The 24,330-nt window shown below is 31.8% G+C and overlaps 1 protein-coding gene across 1 annotated transcript; it reads right to left on the bottom strand.

Annotated features, from left to right (window-relative positions):
- Nucleotides 1–12,389: 12,389 nt before the first annotated feature.
- Nucleotides 12,390–14,001, bottom strand: LOC121118489 (uncharacterized). The gene has a single exon (XM_040713070.2). The coding sequence runs from the start codon at nt 13,954–13,956 to the stop codon at nt 13,123–13,125; it is 834 nt and encodes a 277-aa protein (XP_040569004.1). The 5' UTR covers nt 13,957–14,001; the 3' UTR covers nt 12,390–13,122.
- Between the last annotated feature and the right edge of the window lie 10,329 nt (nt 14,002–24,330).

Here is a 24,330-nt window from a genome sequence, read left to right as displayed (position 1 = left end):
ATATATAGGGTGCCACATCATAACTTATACAATAACAATACAGCAAGTGTCATAAGTTACAAAAAATTGTTTTATAATCATAGGAAAGACATAAAGTTCCAATTCCTGCAGGATATGCAACAAAAGCACCCGTGCCCTGAAGATCTCCGTCAATAAGGCCTGGGCTTACATGAGGACGGAGTACATCAAGAGGGTCTGCAGCAGCTTCTACTACTGCCTGGAGCTCACCATCAATTCTGAAGGCAAATAATTGACTAAAACATATTCTTCGGGTTTCGATTAATATTTCAACCTGTATCTTGCCATGGACTTCAATACCTTGCATGTGTTAAAATGGGTAAATAATAACTGTTGATCTTTCTTGTACTTTTCGATACTTTTTTGACTACAAATATGAAAATAAAATTGTTGTTAAGGGCAATTGACATGCACTTAAAATGGCGTCAATATGATTATTCTTAAAAAGTTTAGAGAGGGCTTGCTGAGAAATTTGAAATGTTTATTACAATTTTGTTTGTGGTAGCATACACTTAAAGAGTTATCATTGTGAGCTATTTTTTATAAAATAGTGGAGTTGAATGGACCAGTTCTAATATCAATTTAATATTGTACCGTTTAAATCCATCAGTACCCAATACCGAATAACTTTTACCGAATAACGCTAGTAAGTAGTTATTAAACTTTTCCCCACTTTAGGAATATTTTTTTAAATAGTTGAAAACTATTCATAGCTTAATCTATTCTTGCCAACTATATACTCACCATTAAATAACTTATAGGAATAGTTCACATCTTATTAACGGGGGATAATTTGAATTCTACCAATCAAAGTTCAAAACATTGAAAGAGGGGACGGAAAACAGAAAAATCGACAACAAATAACAAAATAAATACTATATTTCCGATAGAATAAGTCCCACTTTAATTTAAATTGTATATGAAGTTATAGTGTACATTGTACTCGTCAACTCTCAATTGAAAATACATTGTTGTGTTTTTAATTTTTGAATAGATAATGATTAGAAGTAAAATTTTGGTCTGAAAATCATAAACCGGTCTAGGACCGTTATGACTTTTAGTGGCCTAACTAATTCGGTGCTTTAATAAAGTTTGTTCTGGACTGGTCCAAAAGAAAAAAATCGGTTTGGATCGGTCTTATTTAAAATTCGGTCTAGACTAATTCTATAAGGTTAATATGGGGTTAAATATTTTTTATAAATCATATTTATGCAGCTCATAAATTAGGGTATGAAAAAAAATCGTTCCATAGATTCAAACCCACAAAAATTGGTCCACAATTTGAAAAAGATGAAATTTTTCTCTACTGTCTGAAATTGCGATCTGGAACACCAACTACGAAAAAAAGATCTTGGACTGAGTCTCAATACTAGTTAGTATTATAATAATTACACCATGCCTTCTAATAGTAGGCATTAACAAAGTCTACTGTATTAATGTCATATTTTATTAAAAGCGTAGCTAGCTTATACTGCAACATTCAAACTTGAAGTGATAAAATCTGTCTTAATAATTGGTAATCGAGGAGTAGGCACAAGATTTGCAATAAAAGGAAATCTCGTACGAGATTAGAGAATAGTCCCATACCTGAGTTTGTAGGGGTATTTATTAGTTTTGAATAATTTAATTAGTATGATGGTCGTTTCAAAAAAAAATATTTATTATGAACATAGGTATATTTGTTGATCGAAAAATGCTCTCTTTCCATATAATTGATTTGAGATATAAACCAGAAAATATGGCACATAGTTATTTTTTATATGAGTGAGATAAAGTCGTAAGAGAGATATACAATCAACAGCTGACGCACATTTACAATGGTCCATATAGATTTGTATGTTAGTTGTAGTGGGATAATACTGTGTATATTTATGATTATTATGGATTTTTTGTAAGGGAAATGTTATTTAAGGCCTAGTGCATGAGTCATAAATAATTATTATGATCATTACTATTGTTTACCTTTGTTTTCTCTCACTTCTTTGTTTCATTGGGTTTTTTTACGAGGTCATTAGAAATTCAAATATGGTACAAGCAACTAATAATAATTAGGCATATAAAATGATAAGTGTACTTTTTATATATTTATGATGTACTGAATGGTAGTTCATAATTACATTTTTTTAAGTTCATATAAAAAGTTAACACTTATTGTTGTCTCATTGTGTGAGATTTTTTTATTGCCTTCCTTATTGAAAAAGTGAAGAATTGATTTTCGACAATCCAATATATTTGATTATTCAATTTGCTATGCTGTTATTGAATGTACGAGTACTTTTGTAAATGAAAATAAGGCTATAAATCTACTTTAAAGCAATTAATATAGGTACTAGGGTTTCCCTCTAGGGATCCCGGTATTTAACTTGGACTCCTTCTTAAGACTTAACACCTAGTGTATATTCTGTGTTTAATTATCTAATAATGTAACTTTCATTAAATCTATATTAATAAAGCAAAGTTTTGTGTTTTGTTTGTTTGATTGTCAAAAGGGCTCATTTTTAACAATATATCATCCCGTTATATTAAAAATGAAAAGAAGAGCTTCTATTCATATTAATTAAAGCAAAGTTTATGTGTTTTTTTATTGTCTAAGAAGGGCATATTTTTAACAATGAGCTTAGGAACCTTTAGCTCAGCCCGTCATATTTAAAAAAACAGAGAGAAAAAGAGTTTAAATATCTATATTAATAAAGCAAAGTTTGTATATATATTTGACAAAATATTGGGCTCATTTTTAACCCTGATTGTGTGTAGCTATATCTCAGTGAGTCATATTTTTTCTATCTTTAGGTTTCTTTGATTATTTGAGGAGGCCTCATTTTTAATCGATGTCTAAAATTCAAAGTGTTCAGATTTTAATGGACCACTCGATAAATGCATAATAACATTTTGCCATTATTATTAAGGAAAGGTCAAATGAAGATCTTATTATTCGTATCAACATTGGATGTGTGTACCTCCAGCTGATAGCCGAGATAGATTGATGATGATATCCCTGACATCAATCTATAATGTGTCATTTATCAAAAAATACTTCATTGGACGGCTTTTACATTATGTTACCATATACGATTTATGTCTTCTTGTAATATATTTTTTCTTCCAATCCCCCTTATTACGGTCAATAATAAAATTGAAAAACGGTTTGCAATTCAGCCACTGAATCAACTTACAGTCACTCAGACATATACATTTAACATGGGTAACAAGATTTCAATGTAGGCTTTCAGTGGAGTAACTTAGGCAGTATTTGATCCGAGATCTTCAACAAGAAAGGAAATAATTATTGCATCTAAGCATCTTTTCAATGTTCAAGAATTTTTCTATGATTAGGTTTATTTGCCTTATATTAAAAATACTCACCTTAAAGAGAGAAATCCGTATTACACACAAATATAATTAAGTATTAGCTACATATGCTAGTTTATAGTGCAAAAACTGCATATCATTATGTCTCATCACAAATAATTTTTGAATTTGAGTTACCAATTGTTCACGACAGACTAAAGGCATTTCAGAAATAATAAATTATATTTATATAATTATTTTAAAAATTTGTCATAACTCATAATTTATTTTATTAATTTGATTGCCACTTTCATTTTTTTTACTTTTATGTACATATATTATAAGGGGACCAAAATAATTGACAATATTTGCAACAATTGCAATAATTTTATGGATTTGGTTTATCATAGAGCTTTCTAGGCAATTCAATATTTACAAAGAAAATCAATCTTTGAATATTTCTATATACATGAATCTTCAGGGATGTTAATTTGGAGCAAGAATCATTTTCTTGTGATGTAAACTTTACATTTGGGTTGGACTTTTTACATTTCATTATTTTTTTTGTAATAATTATTTTTTTAAATCCAATAAGGTGTTGCAACGATAATCATGAATCTGCAGAGAAGTTGTGCCCGACGTTAAACAAATCGTATTAGAGGAAGAGTAGTATAGAAGATACAGCTGCAAAATTCCGATACCAGGACATAACATCACTTGGAAAACAATTAATATTGTACCTTGTTGTCAACTGTCAAGGTGTCTGCTTCTTTTCCCATCATCATTCTTCTGAACGTTGATTGGTTAAATTATAATAAGATAGATTCTCCAGCTTTGAACCATTCCCAACAATTATTTAATTATATTTGGGAAGAACTGGCTAACTACTACCAATTAATTTTTGGACTTTTTCCCCCTGTTTCTTTTTGAAGGAAAGGTTGAGCGATACGTGTCAATGAATAACTATAAATTTTTGTAGAATTATTTTATGTGGAAATAATATTTATTGATTTAAGAGTAAAGGGCCATAAATGATGACCTTTTTCATGAATACAATTTGGTATAGTATAATATGAGCTAATGGCAGTTGGAGTTCTATAAAATATGTCCTCCAAGGATGAAAAATAAAAGAAACAGAAAATGTACGTGGTAATCCTGTCAAATTGAAGAAGGCTTGTGAAGTACGCAGCGTAGCTATCATAAAGTTTTATGAGAGAGTGGAAGGAAATGACATAAATCCCACTCTGTACATAGCAGGGACATATATGGAGGAACTACTCCCATATCGATCTCCAATCTCCGTCCAAATAGGACTGACTCCTATAAATCTCCATCCCAATCCTCAGTGTTATTATTACTTATACATGAGCATTTAATCTAAATAATTAAATAATAAGGATTAAAGATGGGAAAATTGTCATGAGTGTAAATCAAAAAGAAAAGTATATGTTGGCATCTTTGATTTTTAACAACAAACATATCTGCCGACAGAGATCACCATAGATGAAAATTATACTAACACCAATGGAAGAGGACCCAACTTTTTGTAGTTGCTACCTGAATATATTGTATTATTATTTTCTAAAGCTGTTCCCATTATATTTTCCTTCTTGAGGAGAGAACATTGATATAGGTATAAACTATAAAGTGGAACCTGTAATGCGTTTGCTCACGATGAAGACTGAGGAGCTATAAGTGTAAGTCCTTGTTGTATTCGGAGTATAATTGAGGATCAGCATTGGAGTAATTTTTTCTTATTTCCTTGGTAGATACGGAGTAAGGTTTGTGTTTATTCACTTAATCTCAAAACTGCTCGCAGCTGATTTAATGAAACGTCACGACAGCTAATCTACGCTAAACATTATTCAAATTGTCTACTACGTTAATATCCGGTTTCTTTTTTTGTAAAACATATCGGTGGATAGTATTATTTTCCTCTATGGAGATCACTTTAAAAATTATAGTGCTCCTTCATTGTTAATACGTTTGTATTCTCAAAATAGGGAGATATATTTAATAAAAAGTACTTATATTTTTTTAATTTACAAGCATTTACGTCAACATTATAACATACAATCGTCATCAAAAATCAAGATAGATAAAAATCCCAATATATTTTTTCCTTCATATTTACAAAAAGTCCAATATTTCTTAGGTATATTGGAGTCAATTATGGACTCTCTATACACTTTTGTGTGATGGTTTAATATATGTACATAAAAGTTTTAGCTATAGTTTAGAATCTTCATTGGATATAAGAAACATATATTGGCTTCGATAAAGCTTTTCAAATATAATCTATCAATTTAGCATTCTTTTAATTTTACATTGTGCTTTGTTACTTTAATTAGTTCAATTTGCAGCAGTCCCAAAGTGGTAATAAAAATAATTTGTTTATAAAAATTAAAGATAATTTGTCAAAGAATACAAATGTAATCATCACTCAATTTTACTAAATTTTTATTTTGCACCATATGTTGAGGATATTATAAAACTTTAAAAGCTGTTTTCACCTTTACTTATTTTTATTTTGCACCATTTATATGCCGCCAAACTTTTCATTAAAAGTTGGTTATTCAAAAAATTTAGCCACTTTTTATCCAATATGTTCCCATCCATTCTGAAAGATGGCTTCAATACGGGGACGGACGGAGCACAGCTGGCCTTGATGAAGTCTGAGGACAACCTGTCCACTCCTCCGTCATCATCATGGCCTTCAGGGTATGGACATTCGGGTGAGGCCATATTCTTCCTGCAGAAATGCTGCACCTTCTTGTACATGTGTGCCTGGGCGCCGTCTTGGGTAAACACATAGTTGTCCCTGGGGAACGTGATCTTCAACAATGGCAAGACATGGTACATGAAGAAGTAGGACGGCATTTTGCTGCTGTCGGACGCCAGGGCGCCAAGGACCATGACCTGAGCTGGAAGTTCACAACAGTGTCCCCTCTGAAGATCTTCTTGTCAGAGATCGACTTGTGTGCTGTGGAGATTGCACACCCTTTGCTTGTTGCTTAGACATTTTTCATCGCACTAAAACAAAATAAACATCAAATTGTAGCTTTTGTCAGTTCTTTTGAATGAGCCGAGTACAAAAGTAGAACTTTTAGAACCAAGGCTAGACGGCCTCAAAGATGATTCTAATTTTTGAGTCCTCACTCTGTATACTTTTTTTTTTAATGTTTTATCACGAAAATTTTGACAATTATGACATCCTAATAATGATAACACCTTTCAAAAACACTCTTCGATTGGTAACCAGAAAGAAATCTTTCAGGCGTTTAGGTTATATTTTATACAGCTCAAAATATTCCCTCCTCACGTTTCATACAACTAAATAATATTATGTATTTATTTATTCATCTGCTATGTACCCATGTATGCTGGTTGTATTATTTTTTTTTTTGTTTTCTTTCAGTTGTACTACATGGAGCCAAACATGTGCTCAAATTTTGTTGTGGCATAAATATATAATTCGCCCACAAATAAGGTGAAAACGAGCATAATGATAATATGAATGTATTGTATAATATTAGGGTGGCACTATTTGAGTACTTCAAAAATCCATGTTTAAATTTTCATTCTATCTATCTTTTGACCTGTATTCGTACAATCATGCCAATTATAATCCCTTAGAGTATTATTGGCGGTGATTATTATAGTTGTGATTGTTCCAGCGGTGTACCGACAATTTTTTGTGTTTTACTAGAAAATGTAATATTTGAAATTTTATTTTATTTTTCAAATTTTTTTCCAAAAAATTTAATTTTCTCTTTATAACTTTGGATTTTTGACCAAAAAATTTAATATTTGGAAACTAATTTTTAAGAACTATGGAGTTTCTAAATTTTTGATAATCGGTATTGATTTTTGAAATTTTATTTTGCTAAATATTGAGTATTTGAAATTTTTTTCAAGATTTTTTTTTTTTTTTGTGAATAGCAGTGGTTTTCTTAAATTTTTCTCAAAAAAAAAAAAAAATAATTAAAGGAATTATTATGTGATGAAATCTATTAGGACGATTATTATGTATGTGATTGTTCTTCTTTATAAAATCTTAAAAATTTTAGTACAAATGACAATTTATCTACATGTCAAGAGATGAAACCCAAAAATAAGGAGTTTGAGGTGAGTTCGGTTATAATTACGGGCTATTCCGATGATACTCTTGAGGTTTGCCTCCGTCAACAGGGGCGTCTACAGGGGTAGGCTGAAGCCCTTTTATTTTCAAAAAAAAAATAAGCCTTTAATTTTTTTTCCAAATAATTTAAGTTCTGTGAATTGCAATGGATTTTTGAATTTTTTTTAACAGCTGTGGATTTTTGATTTTTTTTCCCAAAAAATTAATTGATTTGAAAAGCTGTGGATTTCTGATTTTTTTTAAATTCATTTTTTTGTGAATAGCTATAGATTTTTGAAATTTTTTGGCAAAGAAATTTTAATTATTGATTTTTTTTCAATAACTATAGATTTTTGAATTTTTTTTTACAAAATTTCAATTTCAGATTTTTCTAAATTCCAAAAAACCCAGGCCTCCCCTGGTCAACAAGATGAGGATGATTTAACAATAACTAATAACGCAATATCCTGGCTGGATAAGGGTAAATCATCTGCATGTTCGTAGACGTTAATGTCACGGTGATTAACTTTATTGCTTAGGGGGCCTCCACGTCTGCGAACATGTTGATGAATTTCCCCATTTCCAGCCAAGAAATACTACATTATTATATTCAGGACAATCGCCAATACGCATTATAAGCTTTGGTGATATCATCCTCACCATCTTGTATTGGCAGCAAATATCCACAGAATTACCATGCTATCGACAAAAGGAACAATCACATACATAATAATCGCCCTTTGGGTGGGCCACAAATTCGACTTAAAGTCGTCAAAATTGATCGTCACGATAAAATAATTAGAAAATGATGGATTTTATTTAAAAGACCATATTGGAGTGAATATAAGTATTTTTAATTGTATGAATATACAAGTGGCTATTAAAAGTGCTACAACTATTGTGACTCTGCGATTATGTTGTAAAGGCCAACAGGATTAGCGTCACTCTTACCCGGTTTATAAATCCCACTATTGTCAAAATTTCCTGAGGTTTTTATTTTAAACACAAATGAAACGTAGAATCATTTTAAATTTATTCCCTACCAAGAAGAAAAGAGTGCTCCCAGGTGGGTCTCCACTTTTGGGAATTTTTTATTGTTATCACAATAACAGAAATTCACTTTGTCTAAAAATTTATTAATGTAATTACTTTGAAAAAAAAAAAATATTTTTTCAAATTTTATCCCTTCAAAAGATATCAACTCTAAAATTATTTCAAAAAAGTATAGATATTTTATTGAAATTTAGTCCTTGTTCAAAATTTTTAACTCTAAAGTTTAAAAAAATAGTCTATTGTCTCTTCTAAAAGAAGTTCATTCCCAAAGAAGGGTATTCATAAAAAAAAACTAAAACATTCTGTCCAAAATATACCATAGATGCCCATGATGACGTTATTATTTGTAATCCCCCCCACCCCCACTTTCAAATTTATTCAGATACCAAATAATAATAGTTCGTATTGTAGATAAGGTACTTTGTAATACAATAAACATGCCACCTGTTGACACAAAAGTGAGCTAAAAATGAGAATGGATTACAATTGTATTCTTCGACAAATATTCGCCAATTTCTAACAAGAAATCATTTTTATTAACTTAATGCAGCCAAAATTGGTCTTCACAATGAAAAATATTGAAAAGGGGCCATATTGGGCCTATTGTGAGTCTATTAAATCAAATGAAGGTTCTAAACTATGGCAAAAATTCATGGGTATCTGAACACAAATTAACATATAACGTATAATACTTGAGTATCATACGGTTTAGCCACACATCTCTATTTCAGCCGACAGGTATATATCTGAAAGGGCTCATGATTATAGTTGAAGTTTTATAATGAAGAAACTACCTTTAAAAATTAGACCAGGAAAAATGGTTGTTGCTTATAGTCTTTTGTTTTTTTCTTGTTCATTATTTAATCGGTCTTAGTGGTGTTAACTTTTTCCTCTGAAGTAAGCATTTTTGCCAATCTTTGGTGTGTCAATTGTTTTACAAATACATAATGAAATAAATATTTATGAATTTAAATATAATTCCAATATTTTCTCTGCACTAATACTACTTAACATGTAGAAAGTTCTCCTTTTTATAGTAGTCATTCATTTTCTCCCCAAAAATTATATAACACGCAGCTGATATTAAAAAAATATCATTATTCAGTAGTACTATATGTGTCACTCCCACGTATTATGTAACTATGTCATTTCAGCTGTGGAAGTTACAATTAAAGACCGATAAGAACCTGTCCTAGGAATGAAAAATTTCATTTGGAGCGAACTCATAGGACTGTAGTCTTTTTAGATCGATCAAACACTATGCATAACGTTACTATGTTATTACAAATCAAATTCCTTTTCGGCTAATTTTTCAATCTGGGGCAAATCATTAAGAAGCAAAGGAAAACATTAAATATAATGGAAAGTCAAAAATATTCTACAAAGCAAAATTTTATTAAGACGGATACAAAAAAAAAGTGTGAGACAAGAAAAATGAAAACATTGATAATTTAGGCACACCCTAATGTACTCGTATATACATATGTAAATGTGTCTGAAATATTATTTTCTTTACTTTGTCTCAAATGAGAGTTCACAGAATTATAATTTTTTTAAATGATTATATTTTGTTAAAAAATGAAGGACTTTTTAAATTGTATATATATGTTATCAATTAATTACTCAAATAACAAGTTTTTGCCCTTGGATTGAGATGGTTTTTTTCTGATTGATTTTACAGATGAGAAACATGAAAATAATCCCTTATGGCCCAAAATGTTGATTTTGTGGCCAATGGATAGCAACATTGTATATACTATAAATGAGTCTTAATAGCTTAATAAATATTTAAGAGTAATTTTTCGAGCAGCAAATCTGAAAGTACTTTTAAAAATTTAAATATTGTTAATGTGTTCTTTTTTTTTTTAAATATGAAGTTGTATATTCTAACTTCTATGAATTGTCTTTCACTACTTCAACATGAGGGAAAATCCTTTCAATCTCTGCATTACTCATTGGAAGACAAATTATACCAGTCAACAAATTTTTGTCCTCAGATTGAGATGCTGTGTTCTTGATTGATTATACTTTGAGGAGGGGCTTTATAACAGAAATTTTATGTTTTTTTAGCCTACGAAAAGCAACATTTTATATAGTATAAATAAACCTTGATACCTTATTGAATATAAAATAATTTTCAAACCATATATCTCAAATAACTTTCTAAATATTAATTTTTAAGGTGATCTTTTTTATTATTAAAATCCTCACCGTACAATAAATAATATATTTTTTTAATTATTATACAAAATTAAAAATTAATTAGGGTTTGAAAAAAAGGGTCAATTTTTGTAATTACAAGACATTTTTCCCATTAAAAAAAAGATAAAAAAATAATTAAAATACTTTTTTGCATTTGGAAACATAAAACTACAAATGTGTTTAATCTTTTATTTGTATATTAATAGGCGAATAATACCACTAAATCCTATAAATATTGTAAAAAATGTTTATTCCAAAAACTTTCTATTGACGACAAAACATGAATTTTTGGATTATAAAGATACTTTTTATATTTTCCCCGATTATGGTGGCTCCAAGTTGAAAAAGGAATCTTCATCTGTACGTAGTTTTCATCAGTTTACAAAATATCCACGATAGAGTTAGACTCAATTATATCCTTTTCATGTTTAATCTAGATTTGGGATCAATGGATATGAGCTGTCCATAGAGAAAGAAATATATAAAGGCTAATATATCAGCTGAAGCAATTTGTTTATTTTTCTTACATAAACTTCATTAATGTTATAATCATCAATTCCGGCTAGGGAAATGGTTTAACTCGGATGTTGTGATAAAAAGTTAACCAATCAACTTATTTCCTTTTGTTGACGTTGAAATGATAGAATAACTATATCAGGATTTTTTAACGTCCGGAACAACTTATTTGCAGATGCACAGTGCTAGTATCACGGCAAAACTCAATAGGATTTTAAACGATAATGAGGTGCTAAATCCAAAATAAAAACAATCCTGAACAAAAGTTAAGAACAGGAGAAAATCTTGAACTATTTTTTTACTTTACATATACCGGGCTAATCGTGTTTATTCACTCATCTGTATTATACAAATTCTGAGACGTTAATGATCTTTTTTTTTTTTACAATGTTGTAGCACACATAATTAGCTGTCGATTTCATAGAAAAACATTGTCATAGCCGCCGCCATGAGTACATAGTACGAGAAGAGGATTAAGATAGTAGCGCTCCTCCGTGTGGAATTTTCCCAGAAGGCCATCAAGGAGCAGACTAGGGCCTCGAGTAAAACGATTTACAATGCTCACATGTATGGAAGACATTGTAAATCGTAATCGTAAAATAAGGATAATTCTAGCTTGATTTTGTGTTGACAGACCAAACATAAGCATACTCACTAATATTTCTATGAATATATATTGAATGTTGTATATTACAATAATCGATTCGTTCCCGTGAAATTACTCAAGCCAAAAATAATTACACACCTATAAATATAGATTCAAATACTATTACCTGCTGGTATGTTAAAAAAAAGAGACCGAAAGTGAACGTGGTCACTCTGACAATTTGAAGAATGTTTTGGAGGAGGGCAGCTTAGCTGTCACGACGTTTCATTAGATTATCTGCACGCAGCAGCTATGAGGGAATGATAATAAATACAAATCCCCTCCATATCTAGCAATGATATATACATCAATTCTACTCTGAGTCAAAGAAGGACTTTCACTTATAACTCCCGAGCAAATCCTCATTGTTTCTCTCCGCCCTTCACGAGCAAAGTCACTAGTTATTACTTTATACTTAGTCTTTCCCTTTTTAAGAATTAAAAAATAATGATAAGAAAGTATCAAAGGTATTATGGGTTGCAACTACAACAAAATCCCTCCCGCCTTCCAGGTCATATTTTATACAACACTATTAACAATTCAAGATTAAATAATATATATATATTGATATATTTTCTAAGAATTTAAATAATATAAAATAATATTTGTATATAAAAATGGCAATAAGTAAACATATTTTATGATTTTGTTGAAAGATAATTATTTTACGTGTTTTGTCTGTCCAATATGAGGTAATTATTATGCTTGGTTTGATTTAAAAACATCATTTATATTATATAAAAATTAGTCTGTTTTGACAACTTTGTAAAAAAAAATTGAAAGAAAGAAATTGACAGATGAATATTCGGGACTTGGCCCTTGAAGGGCAGTATGTGTACAGGTTATTATTTTTTGGGGTACAATATAAATATTTGTTTAATTATTTACATCAAAATTATTAGATAATTGCTTAAGGATAAAATATTGATTATTATTTAAAAAAAAGTTAATTAATTATGAAAATACCTTATAATTATAGTAAAATATATGTTGTATTGGTTAAAAGACCTGGGTCAGTGGCCACACACCCAAAGTCTTTATAATTTTCTGTTTTATAAATTATTTAAACTTTGTTTTTTATAATTTTTTTGTCGTTTTGTAAGGAAATCCTTATAAATCATTCCGGAGACTTGTTTTACAAGTGTTTGACGGCGGTAAGTAATTTAACTAATTTACTATGTATTTTGATTAATCCAAAGTTATTCTTCTTAGAGGAAGAAAGAATGGAATTTTTGTTTGTTTGACATCATTGATGAAAGGAGCACGAGAGGAGAAGATTTTACATGACTTGAAGGATCTGACTAGCTTCGAAAGCAGTTCCTGGCATTAGTGTAATTGGGGAAGAAATGTATCCTGAGTCCACACAGACCATATTGGGATACTCATCATCTCCAAAATCTTGGATTTCCTTGGCTTGAGGAACCCATGGATTCCATACAAAAGTATCTGGTAAGTTATATTTTTGTATCCTCATCTTCCGTCCCGAGACAACACTCGTGATGACATGCTCCGGAGGAGTATTTGTATAGACGCGATCCGTCCATTCTCCTATAGTAACTCCATCACGACATTCACGATAGGAGTTGGGAGGCTCCCTAGTTCTATCGATGAAAGTACATCCTACTAGGCCAGTTATTTGACATCGGCGTACATCAGGGCATTTAAAGTAGGTATGAAAAAGAACGTTAAAGCCAAAGGGAATGTCTTTGGAGGGGTTATAGATGCTGACATGTAGATGAAGTTCCTTTTCTCTTAAGAGAATCCGGTATGCGAGACGAAATGGGGATGGCCAAATACTTGTAGTAAATTCATTCTCACAAAGGGAGAACATGGCCTCCACATCTCCACTTAGATTTCTCTCGGGACCTTTCTCCAAAGTCCAGCGACATATCCGTGCAAATCCATGTTGGGGTCCATAGTGTGAATGTCCAAAGACGGGAAAGACCAATGGAATCCCTCCGCGAATGGGTTTCTTTCCATCAAAAACGGATTTTTTACTCACAAACAACTGTTCCTGGTTATTCACTCTCCAAGAAACAATTGTGCATCCATGTAGATTCAGTGTACAAGTTGTATTATTACCACGATCAAGAACCACTACCGGAGACGCCATTGCGTCATTACCGTTCGTGTATTTGAAGTAAACTACTTTATAAAAAATATGTTTCTCAGAAGTCAAGAAAAATATATATGTAAATAAAAAAAATGTCCGTCTCGCCCTCGTTTTTCTTCTACCATCCAGAGAAAATCCCATGAAAAATGCGCGTTAAATTTCCGGGAGTAGGCGGGCGCATGATAAATCTTTTGAACCCATCAGTTTGACGGACGGCAAGATGTTTTTTTATGTGAATAATTATATGTATACATATTATGACATATATTTACGGACTGCAGTTTTGCCATTTGACTTCTAAAATGTGTGTTGTTCTTTGACTCCTCATGTAATTGGAAATGATGATGGACTTCCTTACTTATTTTCACTAAACACTTAAATTGATAATTTTCCCGTTATTCCTTCCTTTAATACTTTCTTCGCATTTGAAAAAAGATGGGAGAGGGATTGATAGCATCTCAGTATGATAAAAGTCTTTTTGGGCCACTTATCAGTATATAATATAAAGGTTGATGACATCAAATTTTGGCGCTATTTATACGTTATAGTATTAGAAATATTTTATATCCATGTTCTCGTAAATGAGTGAGCGTCAAAAAACGAAGAACTAACAAAGAGCCCGAATATATGTATGTATCTATGCTTTATAGACACTTTTTTTTAATTATCACTGCTCCCTGGTCTCTTCTTCTCTATGCTTGATGTTTTTGTTATTGTTTGTCCCGACTGAAGAGTCTGCTGCTGATGTTTATCGATTTATGTCTAGTGTTCCTGCTCAAAAAGTAATGATAATAAATGATGAGCTAACTTGTAACAACTCCCTTGTTACTAAGATAGATAAAAACTTCTGGAAAATAGATTCATACGAATTGATGAATTATAACTTAGCAGGGGCGTCCGCAGGATTATATTTTTTTAGGGAAGAGGGGCTTGGTTTTTGGAATTGTTTTGAAAAAAAAATTCAAAAATCCACAGCCATTTACAAAAAAAAAAAAATCAAAAATTCACGGCTATTTACAAAAAAAAATCAAAAATCTATAGCTATTCATTAAAAAATTCAAAAATCTACAGCTGTTCACAAAAAGTTTCGAAATATTAAAATTTTAAATATTACATTATTTGTAAAATTTAAAAACTAAATTATAAATATTAAAATTTGTTGTAAAACAATTTCAAAAATCTACAGCTTCTCCAGTCCATCCCCTCTGGACACCTCTGTTAGGGATAGGATTTTTGTAGAAATAAAACATAGTTTAGATAGGGGAAGAAGAAAAATAGTTGGTACGGTTGTTCCTTTTTTGTTCATTCTTAAATAGATCGTTATGGTGTTAGCATCCATCTTTGAATGAAGAATTCTCGCTTATATTTGATGTATTTTAATAAACATATATAATAAAATAATAATATATCACGTTGTAATTCTTTTTTGGATCAAATAACCATTCACACGAAAATAAACAGAAGATAAGGCACACAATCATTTAGTAGTTTGCTAATTCTAGCACAATTATTCAATAATTGTTGAGAGGCCATTTTAATTCTATAAAAGCCAACTGGTTATAACACAAGGGCTGAAATGTATCGGGCTTGACAAAGAAAACACGGTTTTTTTTAAAGTTTTGTTTATGAAATGAAGTCCCCATAACACTTTTCAACCCGTTGCTTAGTTTCAATGATATTTTTTCCATTCAAAAAGAAGTGTAAAATTAAAAACACGAAATTGTTTTTTATCCATTGTTTTAGAAATAACAAAAGTTGTTTCTGAGTTATCGCAATAACTCACAAGCTAAAGAACCAATTATTATGAAATTTTGATAGCTCTCTTTTGGTTTTAACTGAAAATGAGGATAATTTAAAAAAATTGGTATATATACAAAAGCCCAGGAATTTTGAGTTCATATGTTAGGTTATATTCTTTAAAGCCATTCTAGCATTCTTTTGAAAGGATAAAATAAAGAAATCCGAAATCAAATAAATACTAATTGCATCTTTAAACATATGCACTGAAAAGACAAAGAAAAAAAAAGAAGAAATTAATGGTTAGTTTGACAATTACGTCATTCTGTTCAACGAAATATTTTTTATATCCTTTCAAAGATTCATTTAAAAAAAAGAAATTAATATCGTTCAAAATTATTATATAAAGAAATTTTATTAAATCTCTCAAATATGTATATATAAAATGAGCAAAATTTACTTGCAGTTAGGGAAATACATCATCTGTTTTAACTGTTGGACTATTTTTTTAAATATGTCAATACTTCATTGGTATCTTGCAAACTTTCATCCAAAAAAAAACACAGAAAAAAAAAAAGAACAAAATCAAACGGATAAAGCTCAAAATAGTAATAGTTAGCCAATAACTCTTCCAAACTATAGAATTATTATTATGAAATTGTTGATAATTGTACATTGCACCTAAAGAAAATATAATTCAAATTCAACCAATCATATTTTAGAACACTGATAAGAAGTAGAAACATCGACAGCTGGATATAAAATCCAGCCATATTTTTTGTGTTAGTAAGGTAACGCCTTGTTCATAACTTTAGGGTAAAACGTTATTATATACTGCTCGTATATATTATTTTATATATTCTTGTTTTTAAATTTTAATGTTTTTATTTCTAAATTTTAATGTTTTTATTTTTTGTGTGTAAACTTAAGAATTTAAGAATATTGTTATATTCTTATTTCTGAAGAGGTCTCCATTCGAGACGAAATTGATTAAATGTGACTGACCCTATAAACATCCATATTTTGTTGTTTTGGTTGAGTCAAGTCCGTCCTCTAGTAAGATAAAACATTTTTCAAGCTCAACAAAAGAATATTTATAACAGATAACATAATTATCCTAGAGGTATTTTTGCATTTCTAAATATAGTCAATGCGATTGTCGAAAGTCATTCTAAGACCGACCTTTTTCCGTTCCGTCTTAAGTGAACTTTTTTGGTATTAATACTGGGTGGTCCATTGAAATCTCAACACTTGGCAATTTAATAATTAATGAAGGTTGAATGATTGAAATGTATATATTTTTTGATATATTAAAGCAAAATTAGGTCCAATACAAAGCAAGTTTGAGCTCTCTATCTCACATACAAGTCGAGAAAATGACACTTGACCGTGATTGACAAATTTTGATTTGCACACTCCAAGTAGTCGGGCTTCTCCAGAACTATTGTATGCGCTATCAACAATTCTGAAACTTTAGAGAGGAAGAAGGGCTTCGTCAAAAAGGCTAAACTGGATCTAAAATAGTTAAAGAAAACACACCAGGCCAATTCTCTCAAGTCCATGAGGGCCCATGCATGAGATTCCTGGATTTAAAAACAAACATTGCAGAGAGCTATCAAAAATGTGGGCGGAAAGAGGCCTGTGAGGGCTGTGAGACCACTTTTGACACCAGCAATCAAGGAAATCCATCTCCTCCTTAAGAAAACTAATTTAAACGAGTCTTTTGAGTTATTTAAGTTCATTTTGGACACTTTTGGCTCTCTACAGTCCTTATGCCAACCCCCTTGACTACATCTTTTCGGTGCATGTCGAGAGGAAGGCCTGCAGTTTCCGTCATCCAAACAAAGAAGCCCACAAAGCCATTGTTAGCCAGCACTTGGGCATCATGACAGATGAATAAATCCACAACGGGAGCCAGGCTTTCCACCGCCGGCTGGAAGCCATCTTTGCTGCAAAGAGCTGCTACATTAATGATTAAAAGGCCTTAGATACAAATCTATTTTGAGCATTAATTTTTTTGAAATTTTACTCGTGATTAATAAAGTTTAGAACTCAAAGTGGTCACAGTTTAATGGAAATCTCGGTATACAGACCGATTATTCTCAGTCTCAACCTATTGACTGATAATTTCCTCTATCCCGATTCATGAGCAGCAACATTTTGATGTTGCCAAAAATTTAACTTCATTGATCATCATTTTGAGATATATATGACATCATCACTTAAAATAAGACTGATACTGACCTAATTTTCCTTTCGGACCGATCTATTTTGAACCTTTGAAGAACCAAATTTGTTCGATCCACTGAAAATCATAACTGTCTCAGATCGGTCTTGGATTTTGAAACCGACACCCCAGAGTATTATATATTCTACCTCCATGGAATTTCAAAATTCTCAGAGCTAAATGTGGTGTGTCAATACAAAAACAATCTTAAACAAATATCAAGAAATGTAGAAAATCCAAATATATTTTTTACTTCATAAATATGTACATTCAGTAAAATAGTTCACAGACATGTTTGAGTCAAATTATTCAAACTTGTGGGATGAGTTAAGATACTCAAGTGTTTAAGTTATAGTTGATAACCTTTTTTTGATTTAAGGAACTTATATTGGTCCCGTTATGGCCTTTCAAACCAAATCGGTCAATTATTCATTCTTTTATTTTGACACTCATTTTTGGCCACTTTACGCGCAAGTTGCGGCACACCCAAACGGTTAACAGAATAACTTGTAGATAGAAATTGACGTTAATTTGTCCCTCAATTTTGAGAAGAAAATCATTATACCTTATTTTATTTTTAGGGGCCACATATGTTATGTAAACTCTATGAAATTGAAGGAAACCATTGTAACATTACTAAAAAAAGCTAACGGTTTAAAAATAGAGAAATTTATCGCATGATTGATTATCACTCTCCTATCACTGAGAATGTAGGCTCATCTGATTATCATAATGAAAGAAAAATAAACTGGAGTCTGTTGATAGTAGTCGGGAGAGGGTTGTCAATCAAATTGATTTCGTGATTGAATTTCCAGAGATGAAACAAATAATGATAGGAGATCATGAACCGTCATGGGCAGTGCAAGTCATAACTCAGTAGACTCCCATATTAATTTATCTCTACTCTAAGAGCTCAGCCCACGTGTTTTCTCAAAGGAAATATTATTCTTATGTATACATGGTATGTTGAGAGACATTTTCGGTAAATATAAAATAAAAATGTGGCAAACGATGATTAAAAAAAAATAATCGAAAAAAAGGAAGAATGGAGAAAATATACGTAGAACTATTATGAAGGTCAAATTCAAGGCTGAAGACAAATTTGATATTATCAAGTTCGTTCATGCTCACACTTTTCCTCTTACTTTCTTACAATTTCTGTCGAGGTGAACATTTTTTCAAACAAAATAACAAACATTTGATCAATTTTTGTGCAAATTTATTTGCCTACGGATAAGATCACTTAATTATTTGACGTACCCAACTTTTCTTCAAAGTTAGAGAAGTATTTTTTTGTAAGAGAGTGAGAAGAAAGTGGGAGTGAGACATATGGTCTATGGTAATATCGGCTCCCTGTTTTATGATTTTAGGGATATAAAGATTTATTACTACATTTAAAATAGCATTAGTAGAGGGAAAATATTATAATTTAATTAAAATTCATATATATTATTATACATTTTTGAACCAATTTACAACAAAGATGGGTGATAATTTTTGTTTTAGAGGGATATGTTTACAATTCCTCGACTTATTAAATAATAAACAAAAAAGAGGAAAGAGCACACGCATTTACTGTTTTTCCTTTTTTAATTTATAAAGGGAGTTTTTTCTTTACAAAAATGATCTCCTTGACCATAAGTCTCCATCCCATCTTCTCTTCGACCTCTACAAAAAAAACCATTTGTAGCTATAAGTCCTTTTCTTTAAGATTTGGACCTAGAGTAAACAAGTTTTTGGAGAACAATGAAAAAGAGGAGAAAATTAATGGACGCCGTTCACAGTTTTGTTCTGATCAGGCTTTCAAAAATGAACGAAAAGCATGGACGGCAGACCTCATTTTCCACTCAATATCCAAGTCTGTAAATTTGTGTTAGAATATAATCTGGCAATCTAAAGATATCAACTTACGATTAATCCATAAGATTTTTTTATATCCATTCTCCATTCAATATATCCATTCTCTGGTTTGACTTCAAACCTTCCTGTTAATAAATGGAGGTTCTCTTTATATTTAGAGAAGTAATTAATTTATATTGACATTAGATTAATACGAATGACTAATGCATCTCTTGAAATTTATAGGTTTTTTTCACAGAGTATTTAAGAAAATACTTATTTTTTCGCCCCCTCATTTTGTTTTTGTTTTTTGGTTCTTCATACGGTGTTACTTCGCAAACACAAAAATAAATAGTCTATCTTGTTGTCAGCTGTTGATAATTCATTACTAAAAATCAGAGCTCTAAACGTTTTATTGGTTAAATTAGAGTTAGGTGCTGTTAAACTGCAAACAAGTTCCAGCGATTATTTAATAATAATTTCATAGTTTTGAAAATTGCCCAACTTCCCATTGATTTTCGGGCTCTTTGGTATCTATAGGATAAAAGGTAGCATGATATTATAACATTTACAACCGCTTTTACATAATTGGCCACAACAAATCCTCACACCATTTTAATTTCGTGGATTTACTTGTGAGTGAACCCAGTACTGCTTGGAGTTATTTGTTATACTACAACACAAAAATTTAAACGTATTTTTTACCACATTTATTGCTCATAAAGTTGAAAAGTTTCAATTTTTTTAAATCTGTAAAAAATTATGCTCAATTTCAAATTTAATAATTACCATTATTTTAAAGTAAATCAATAAGGTATTTAACATAAAATCCTTAATAATATATTCAAAATTGTAGACACATATACTACTAGAATGGACACTCGGTAGATCCCAAAACTTTCTCCTAAAATCAAATTGAGTTATGTATCTGAATTGGTTCCAAAATTATGGCCGAATATTTATTTTTTATGTTATGTGTTACCTTGACCTCTCAAAATTTAATGGCCTCTTACTATGACAATTGAACCAGATTGACGAATTTCAATTCTCGTACTCCAAGCAGTTGGGCGTCTCCAAGACCACCGTCTACGCCGTCAGTAAGTCCAAAACTTTGTAGAGGAAGAAAGGCTTTGTTAAATAGGCAAAACTGGACACAGAGGAGTTAAAGAAAACAGACCAGGCCAATCCCCTCAAGTCTAGGAGGGCCCATTCCAGAACTCTTGGGGCTTCAAACCAGTCTGTCAACAGAGTTATCTCCGTTGTAAAACTCTTTTGAGTTTTTTTGACATTTTTCTATTAGCGTAGTATTATAATTTTTTGAAGGATTATAAGAATGTTATTTATTATTTCAATAAATATATCTGCTGAGTTATACAAACTTTTATACGTAGGCCTAAAACAGAGGTTCTCAATTGTGTACCTTGATGGCAGTAGTACTAGATTACTATTACTCTTTTAGTTAGCAAAGTGATCAGGCTTTCTATTCTGGATAGAGACTGCAAGACAATATCCCCTCTGTCAAAACGGAGAATTAAATACTTATTACCTTTCAACACTCTACGGAGTGGTCCATGAAAATTTGAACACTTAGAATTTGAAACTTCTACGAGTTATAATTAAATAATTAATTATATAAAATTCAACAAAATTAATAGTATAAATAAATGTCCTAATAATTAAGAAAGCCGCCTTTAGCAGCAATGATGGCTTTCAGGCACCGGCGGAAGGCCTGGCACCCACTGTGAATGTAGTCCTCTTTCATGATGTTCCAGTGCTGGTTGACAGTGGCTTTGAGGGCCTTGGTGTTTGAATGACGGACATCGCAGACACCCCTCGATATGGAATCAAAAATTGTAGTCAAAGAGTTGGTAACAGGGCTGTAGGGAGCCCAAAAGTATAAAAAAAAGAGTTCAAAAGAACTAAAAAGCCTGATATAAAGAGTATTCTAATGGAAAAGATGGGATTCTTTCATTGCAGGTGTGAATAGTAGTCTTTCCATCCTCACAGGACTCTTTTCACCCACTTATTTGATAGCTCTCTGAAATTCTGGTGTGAAACTCCGAGATCTCTCGCATGGGCCCTCATGGACAAGAGGGGATAGTCCTGAGCTGTTTGCTTTAAATCCTCCGGGTCCAATTTGGCCTTTTTGACAGAGCCCTTCTTCCTCTCCAATGTTTCCAACTTGCTGATGGCATGGACGTTGGAGACGCCAAACATCTTGAAGCGTGCGAATGGAAATAAGTCGATCTAGTTCAAGTGTCATTTTCTCATCTTGTACTTAAGCAAAATGAATCGGGTTTGTCTTATTTTGTAAATAATTCTTTTTCTTTAATATATCGAAATATGAATTAACTTCAATCGCTCAACCTTAATTAATTATTGAATTAGTAATTGTTCAGATTTTAATGGACCACATGGTATTTATGCGAGTTACGGTTTTAAATCATAACGTTCAAAAATCAAAAAAAAGGAACAAAAACAACTTTGAGGTTCAGTCTCTCCCCATCTCTCTACAAATTGACCTCACTATTTCCCAGAAGCAGGCGTAAGTTCCTCATTGAACATAAGCTCTTTATTTTCGTTATTATGACTGACAGTGGCTCAACATATAACTACAGCCCACTTCATTTTTGTTGTATAAACATGTTAGGTTTTTTAATTTGGAAGGTGTGTTTCTTGGGGTTAGCTAATTTATTGACTAAACTATGACGATGTGAATGTTTAACAATATATTAGTGATTTTGTTGTATTAAATATATATAAAGAAGTCTACACAAGTTAGTTATCTTACTTCGACTAAACTGTATCCGAGTCCTTCTATGTGAAATATGAACATGGTGTAAACAAGAAGAGCTCCCAGAAGTCTTTCATGCTCCCCCTAGATTCTACGGCAAGCTATAAAACCAATCAATTAAAAACATTAATTACTGAGAACATACGAATAAAAAACATTGATAAATAAGAGCATTCAAATAAAAATGTAATCTGACATAATTTTAATAAATATGTAATGGGAAAATTGAAAGAAAAGCGTAAAATTAAGTTGTTGTTGTTTTTAAAATGAATGATGAAATCCTGGGTGAAGGATCTAAAATAAGTTTTTAAAAGAAGGGAAAATGTCCGGAACATTAAAGCTGGCTTCTAACAATCAGCTTGATTGACCTGTTTTTAATAAACACATGACTATCCTTTTTGACTGGATCTAGAGAAGTCTTTCTTACTTTATTGAAAAGGCCCCTGTTCTTCGGAGTATCAAAGGAATAGGCCAACGACATCTGTAAGCGGGGAGTTGATCTCAACGAATGGTACATTTGTGAAAATTAGGCTGCCGGTAAAGATGGTATGGATGCCTTAATCCCCATGAGCAAAAAATGAAGGGTTTTAAGCCGGGTATCACCCTCTTGGTACATCCTTGCAGCCAAGGCTATCTTAAGAGTTCTATGAAATCTTTCCAGTATCCCATTCGGCTCGGGATGAAAAGTCATAGTGAACAAACTGTTTGATCAGAGGACCTATCCCAGTCTCTTTCAATGTCCTCCCGTAAATGTCGGAGTGAATAGAAACCGGCACACCAAATCATGATTTCTACCCCGAAAAAAAGTATCTACAATAGTCTCAGCCTTAGTATCACGCATAGGAATAACTTTAGTCTATCTTGTGCCCCTATCGAAAACTGTTAAAAGATACCTGTAACCATTTGACATAAGTAAGGGCCCAACAATATCTGTGTGAAGTGTACAAAATTTTGGAGATCAAAAGAAAACAGATTAGGACCAAACGGCCTCGGGTGAGTTACTTCTTTGTTCTTCTGACAAGATATGCACTCCTGAGTCCATTTTTTGACAGTTTCTCTCAAATTAGGACACGCCAATGACACGAAACCTCAGGTAATGTAGTTCTAAAACCTAAGTGTGAAAGACCGTGAGCTAAATAAATAAAAAAATTGCGTAAGTTGTTTGATAACCATATAAATCAGAAATTTATTTCCGTCCCAATAGACCACTTCCAAAATTCATAGTAACAAAAGACCTCGCTTTAAAATCAAGGGTACGTTGGTCATTTGAGGCCTGGTCCTGTAACACCTCTTCAAGGAGGGGAACATTTCAAATCTGACTGGAGCTATCAGTCTTGACAAGGTGTCAGCCACGACGTTCTGTTTCCCCGACCTGTGTTTAATCTGACTATGAAACTCAGATATAAAGGAGAAACATTTGAACTGTCTTGCTGTCCACGATGGGTTCCTTTATTCCTATGCCAACCTCAAGGGCTTGTAGTCAGAAAATCTTGTAAAGTCAATCCCTTCCAGTGGCCAGTGGAAATATGGCAGGGCCTCCTTGATTGTGAGGAGCTCGATATCAAATACCAAGTCCTTTTGATGTACATGAGTTAACGATTTGAACCAAAAACCCAATTGTATCGTAGCACTTCCTGTCCATTGCTAAATAAGTTCCGATCCCAATCAACGACGCGTCTGTTTTCAGTGCCAAAGAGGTGCTGTCCTCTCGAACGGCCAAGAAAGTACCTTCAGAAAGAGTATTTTTAATTTCTTGTTAGGCTTCCTGCTGCATTTC

This window comes from Lepeophtheirus salmonis, chromosome 5 (genome assembly GCF_016086655.4).
Source record: "Lepeophtheirus salmonis chromosome 5, UVic_Lsal_1.4, whole genome shotgun sequence".
Classification (NCBI taxonomy): Eukaryota; Metazoa; Arthropoda; class Copepoda; order Siphonostomatoida; family Caligidae; genus Lepeophtheirus; species Lepeophtheirus salmonis.
Note: the sequence above shows the minus strand (reverse complement) of the source record. Positions and strands in the feature narration are given on the sequence as shown.